The sequence below is a fragment of the Arachis ipaensis genome, chromosome B6, assembly GCF_059453495.1.
Source record: "Arachis ipaensis isolate K30076 ecotype BB chromosome B6, ASM5945349v1, whole genome shotgun sequence".
NCBI lineage: Eukaryota > Viridiplantae > Streptophyta > Magnoliopsida > Fabales > Fabaceae > Arachis > Arachis ipaensis.
The window spans coordinates 137649966-137656608 of record NC_142441.1 but is presented as its reverse complement, the minus strand read 5'-3'; the positions used below and the strand labels follow the sequence as shown (position 1 = coordinate 137656608).

The window sequence follows — 6643 nt, the reverse complement described above, 5'->3', positions numbered from 1 at the left end:
TTTCTGATATGAATAATATTGTATTGGTAAAATCGATGCTTATTCTGAAATCGGCTAACATAAACAATACAAGGGAAAGAAAACAAGATTAATGGATGCATATATATTATTCTTTGTCATTTCTATTGGACAAATTCTGCCGCTATAAGTTCAAGATGCAACAATGCATTTATGTTTTATCTAGCTCAGTATATAGTATAGCTCCACTATATATACATTACAATAATCTTTGACATACAAATTGAACATTATATTATATTGCATGCAAGATGAATCATAAGATGACTTGTTGGGTCCCTTTGTTAATAGCTTCAGTATGGCTAAGTTCAAGAATGACGACGTTGGAGGGTCGTCATGTGTCAAATAATAATTTTCATCCTCTTGTGAGTAATGATGATTCAGAAGGAGCGAGATGGGCTGTGCTTGTCGCTGGTTCCAATGGGTTTGGAAATTATAGGCACCAAGCCGATATTTGCCATGCTTACCAAATAATGAAGAATGGAGGCCTTAAAGATGAAAATATCATTGTATTCATGAGTGATGACATCGCCAATAATGAAGAAAACCCAAGGCCTGGCGTTATAATCAATCATCCCAATGGTTCAGATGTTTATCAAGGTGTTCCTAAGGTAATTAAATACAACATAATATATCTACTTTTATCTATTTTACGAAATTATTAATTTAAAATAGAAATGTTAATATAATATAAACTGTTCAATTACATCTGATTGTTTAAATGACTATTAACAAAATTAATTATTTTTACTAACATAATAACATATAATTATTTTACATTTATAATATATCAAAATTAATATATATAAATTGAACCAATTTATAAACTAATGTGTTGAGCATATTTAAACTCAAATGTAGTAAATTAAAAAAAAAAAAACTCAAGTCATGAAAAGAATGACATTTCATACTCTCTCTTTCCTCTTTTTCGATATGAGACAAAATGTTAGTTTTAAGTTTTCAAATAAAAGCAGATACCTGAGAACTTATTCATGAGATGCTTGATTATTTTACAAATATATATATAACGAATGTATTTTGTTACTAAAATAGAAATATGATGATTTGAGCTTTGTAAGTTGTAACTCTAAGGAAAACAATATTCAACTACTAAAATTGTTAATTAACATGCGAAAATCATATACTAATTCACACTTAACAAAAAAAGGCCAAAATTCAATTCTTCAAATTGTGAGTCACTCCAATATAATATGATAATTGAATAGTACAAAGTATTCTTCAAATTTAATTGATAAATAAAGATAACAATAAAATTGATCTCTTAATTTTTATTCATAATCAAAATGGCCCCTCACTTAAGGAACCAAATTGATTGAAAACCTTTTGTGTCATATGTTCTTAGTCTAATAATATACATACCACATGGTATTTAATGTTCTATATTAGTCTTTTGTTAATATCTTTTATTAACTAGTCTATTGAGAAAAAATTAACTCGATTGATATAATTTGAAATTAATGGACTAATTTGATCAGTTTAAATATCGAAAGAGCAATATAATTATTGTGTGAAAATTAAAAGACCGATTTAATTATTATCTCAACTTTGTAGGACTATACCGGAAATTACACAAGTGCGGAAAACTTATACGCCGTAATAAGTGGGAACCAAAGTGCTATTACCGGAGGCAGTGGTAAGATGCTGAATAGTGGTCCGAATGACACCATTTTTATTTACTATGCTGACCATGGTGGACCAGGCATCATTGGTAAGTGTCACTAACATATTATTTAATTCTTATTTAAACTTTATATTCATATATAGATATCTGAAGAGGAACATCTTTAATTTGTGTAGTAAAATCACAAGATTCATGCTTTAGAAGTGGTACAGATATTTTAGAGCATTAGTAATTTTTGGCTAACCGTTGTTAACCAATATATATATTAAACTTTTGATATGTTATTAGTTTTTGCATATACATATACACACATAAATTACTACGATTTTCTGTACTAATATATTATACAAATTGATGAATAACATTTACATACAAATTATTATATTTTAGTTTTGAGAAAATTCCACTCTCCTTGCCTGAAAAAAGCTAAAATGACACTTCCTTTCCTTCTTTTGTAAAATATACATTTTCTTATTTATAACTTTTAAAAAATTTCATCTTTAATCCATTTTAAAATTTGTGTTAGCTAATATTAATTTTATCTATTTTTTAAAAAATTATTTTTTACAGAAATACTCTTTAACAAAAATTTTATTTTTTTATCATTAAATTTTTTTTACCAAAATATTTTTTAATAAATTATTTTTTATTGATTAAATTATATTTTTATCAAAATAAAAAATTAATAATTAAATTATTTTTTTCTAAGATACCCTTCAATAATTTTTTAATTATTAAATTATGATTTTACCAAAATTTCGTTAATAATTATTTTTATATTTTACTATTAATTTTTTGATATCAATATATATTATTTTAACATTAAATAAAAAAATATTACCACTGTTAATATGTATAACAATTAGTATATATTGATATCGAAAAATAATCTTATCAAGATTTTTTTATTTAATGTTAAAATAATATATATTGATATCAAAATATTAATAGTAAAATATAACTATAATTGTTAACTGAAAATTTTGGTAAAATTATAATTTAATAATTAAAAAAAATATTGAAGGATATCTTAGAAAGAAATAATTTAATTATTAAATTTTTAAAAAAATATTTTGATAAAAATATAATTTAATAAATAAAAAGATAATTTATTAAAGGGTATTTAGTAAGCAAAATTTAATGACAAAAAATAAAATTTTTGCTAAAGAGTATTTTTGTAAAAAAATAATTTATCTTTTCTTGAAAAATAGAGAAAGTTAACATTAATTAACACAAAAAATTTAAAATGGATTAAAAAAAAATTTTTTAATTATAAAGAAAAAAATATACATTTTATAAATAGAAGAGATAGAAGTATCATTTTAGCATCTCTCAAAAAAAGAAGTGGAATTTTGTCTTTAATTTTTACTTCTCCTAATATTATTAGCTATATATTCGCCTCTTAACGAAACTATGAAAAGTATTTAAATATTTTAAATAAAAAATATTAAGAGTCCTAACTCCTGACTACCTATCTTTTTAATTATTATCTTAATTTTTAAATAATTTTTTTAATTTTTATCCTTTTGATATTTTTTTTTTAAAAAAACATGGTATATATATTTAAATTGTTTACTCTTTTAAATATTAAAAGAATAATTAAGAGCGAAGATAAATTAACACTCTTAATCATTACTATTTATACTATATGAAATGTGCAGTTGAGTTAACAATTTAATTATTAATCCTTTTATATATTTTGTTTGAATTTAGAGTTACCGTAACTAAAACAAAAGTGTTATAAAGATGCTACTAAATTACTAATATTTCTTTTGCACTTATTTTTGAAAATTTAATTTTAATATATTGTTAGTATAAAATTATTTTATACGTATATTCAATTATGTATTAATATATATATCAACAAAAATAATTATTTTTTATATTAACGATATAAATAATTATTTAAAAAATAGATATAATTAAACCACTGCATAAAATATTTTATACCATCTGGGCATCAAAATTTAAACTCTTATTTTAAAACATAACTGTTTGCTGACTTTTCTCTCTCTCTTGATTATCTCATTACAACAAAATTACAAAGCCTCTTTTAATAGTATCATTGGGAAAACAGCCATTGCTATCATTGGGACCAACCGGTACTTTTAATACTACTAAGAACGAACGACTTCAATGCTCACAAAATTTTTCATGAGAAAACCAAATAAAACAAAACTTACCTAGTATATAATAATATCTTATTATATACATTGATTGAAGGTGTGAAAGAGACATACAAATCATAAATTAACTGGGTAAATACAATTTGATCAGGTATGCCAGTTGGGGATTTCGTTGTGGCCAATGATTTTATAAATGTATTGAAAAGCAAACATGCGGCTAACGCCTATAAAAAGATGGTCAGTTTTTCTTGAACGCTGAATTAAATTTTACTTGTTGTAAGGTGTTGAATTTATTTGACTAGTTGATATAATTGGAAAAAAGGTAATATACTTGGAAGCATGTGAATCTGGGAGCATGTTCGAAGGGATTCTTCCAGAAAACATAAACATATACGTAACCACCGCTTCCAATGCAAATGAGAGCAGCTGGGGTTGTTACTGCCCTGGAGATCCGACATATCCTCCTCCTCCTGAGTTTCAAACTTGCTTGGGAGATTCTTATAGCGTTTTATGGATGGAAGACAGGTCTGTATATATAATAATTTAGCCACTAAATCAACTATTCACGTAGAATAATATACGTTGGAATATAAAATAGAATACATATTGAGAATAACTTAAACGATACATATATTCATATATAAATAGAATATATAAACATTATGTGATTGATTAGGCCATTGATTTTTAGTTAAGAATTTATTGTTTTCCAAGTGGCTTCTTTTTATCTTTTGGCCAATAATCTCTTCAATGATTCTTGGCTCAAGAATTATCTTTTTCATGCATGATATATATTAGTCACTAAATTAAATAACAGTGTAACTAAATATTTTTTAAATATTATCCTTTATTTAATTTTAAAGGAGAAAGAAAATAAAAATAAAAAGTAATTTTTTATTTTTTGAATAACTGATTCGTGAAAGTGAATATTTAAATTAATTAAATAATAATAAATTCTTAAAAAGATTCACCAAAAACTGAATTTTAAATAACAAGTAGCATTTCTAATTAAGTACATGCATTTGCGCATTTAGATATTTTATAACTGTTTATGCATTATTGACTTAGGGGTTCAAATCGAAACAATGTGTATGGAGAAGATATATTCGTTAAAGAAAAGTATAGGTAGACAATGAGAATATTATAAATAATATGAACAATGAATACGTCGGATGTTCAATTTAATAGGTATGCAGATAATTATGTTCATTATTTTTAATTGGATAGTTATTTCTTTTGATTCGGTTTACTCATGCATGCACAGTTAATAATGGGTGGATGTTCAATTTATTAGGTGTACGGTGATTATCCTAATGTTAGGGTTTAAGTGATAATTTGAGAAGGTAGTATTTTTTTACTTTATTGGGCTAATTCTAGAACCTATTATTTAGATTGTTCTTAAAAGTCATTGTTTATTTAACAAAAGCCATTAGTTAAATCCATGCACACTCCTAACTTTTGAAGTTCTGAATTTTATAAAATTTAGTAATTGTTGCTGGCGGTGAATATTTTAGGTAATAAAAGAATTATGTGAGAGAGTTTCGGAGAGTTTCATCTTAAATTTATTTATGCTGTTTATAATATATTAACATTCTTGGTCATGTGAAATATATTTGGTGTCAGCGACAAAAATGATAGGACAAAAGAAACTTTGCAACAACAATATGAAACTGTAAGTCCCATGCCAATATATATATATTCTAACACTATATAAACTCATATTGAAATAATGTTGATACATGAAGATATATGTGTGTGATTGATGCACAGGTTCGCGAGAAAACATTAGATTGGGAGGAAAAAGGTTCTCATGTGATGCAATATGGAAACAAAAACTTCACCGATGATTTTCTAGTAACCTACATTGGTGCAACCGGAGTGAGTGCCAGTACAAATGCATATTCTTCCTCTACTACCACCCCGACAAAATTTGTCAACCAACGAGATGCACTTCTCCACTATCTTAGCCACAAGGTTGTCTTGTCTTTTTTTTTTTTTTTTTACTATATACACAAGAGAAAAATGTTACGTGATCATTACTTTTTTTTGTGATTTCAGTTCAAAAACGCTCCAGAAGGATCAAAAGAAAGGATGGAAGCTCAAAAGGGGTTAATAGAAGAAATAGCTCAAAGGGAGCACGTGGACAATAGCGTGAAGGCCATTGCAGATCACTTGTTTGGAGAAGAGTACAGAACATCATTGATCTCAAGTGTTCGTCCATCAGGCCAACCTCTTGTGGATGATTGGGATTGTTTTAAGAATTATGTAAGTGAACAAATAAATTATTTGATTTTAATCCATATACTGATGTGATCCAATAAACATTAGTCTTTTAAATAACTGTTTACTTATTGTTACATAAGATCATTGATAAATTGATGTATGCTATTTTATGCAGATAAAAATTTATGAGAGCTATTGTGGTGCCCTGTCAACGTATGGAAGGAAATACACCAGGGCCATTGCTAACATATGCAATGCTGGCGTTTCTCAAGAGAAAATGGTTCTAGCATCTTCTCTAGCTTGCCCCTAGGGGAATTATAGGGTTCTTCATCATAAATTTATCACTGGTTATTAACAATGTAATAATGAATATGTTTATGAACTAAATAATGGAGCTTACACAAACTATGTAATAAGACCAGTGGCTAGATTTTCCTAGTAGTTTCCTTACTTTGCCTCGTTTGTGCCTTGTTTTAAAAACTCTTTCTGTTTGTTATAAACAAAAGACTAAACTGGAGGAAGGATTTGTGTATTATTGAATATATTCAAGTTGTCTATTCAAGTTGTTTAGAATGATACAATATAAAATGGTATTTATAAGTATTAAGAGAATTGTAATAATAAAGATGTAATA

At 25.9% G+C, this 6643-nt stretch overlaps 1 protein-coding gene across 1 annotated transcript; it reads left to right on the top strand.

Annotated features, from left to right (window-relative positions):
• Positions 1–269: 269 nt before the first annotated feature.
• Positions 270–6319, top strand: LOC107648431 (vacuolar-processing enzyme-like). The gene is made up of 8 exons (XM_016352299.3): positions 270–629; positions 1591–1747; positions 3938–4023; positions 4109–4311; positions 5410–5458; positions 5557–5760; positions 5845–6051; positions 6185–6319. The coding sequence occupies exons 1-8, from the start codon at positions 270–272 to the stop codon at positions 6317–6319; spliced, it is 1401 nt and encodes a 466-aa protein (XP_016207785.1).
• Positions 6320–6643: the final 324 nt, after the last annotated feature.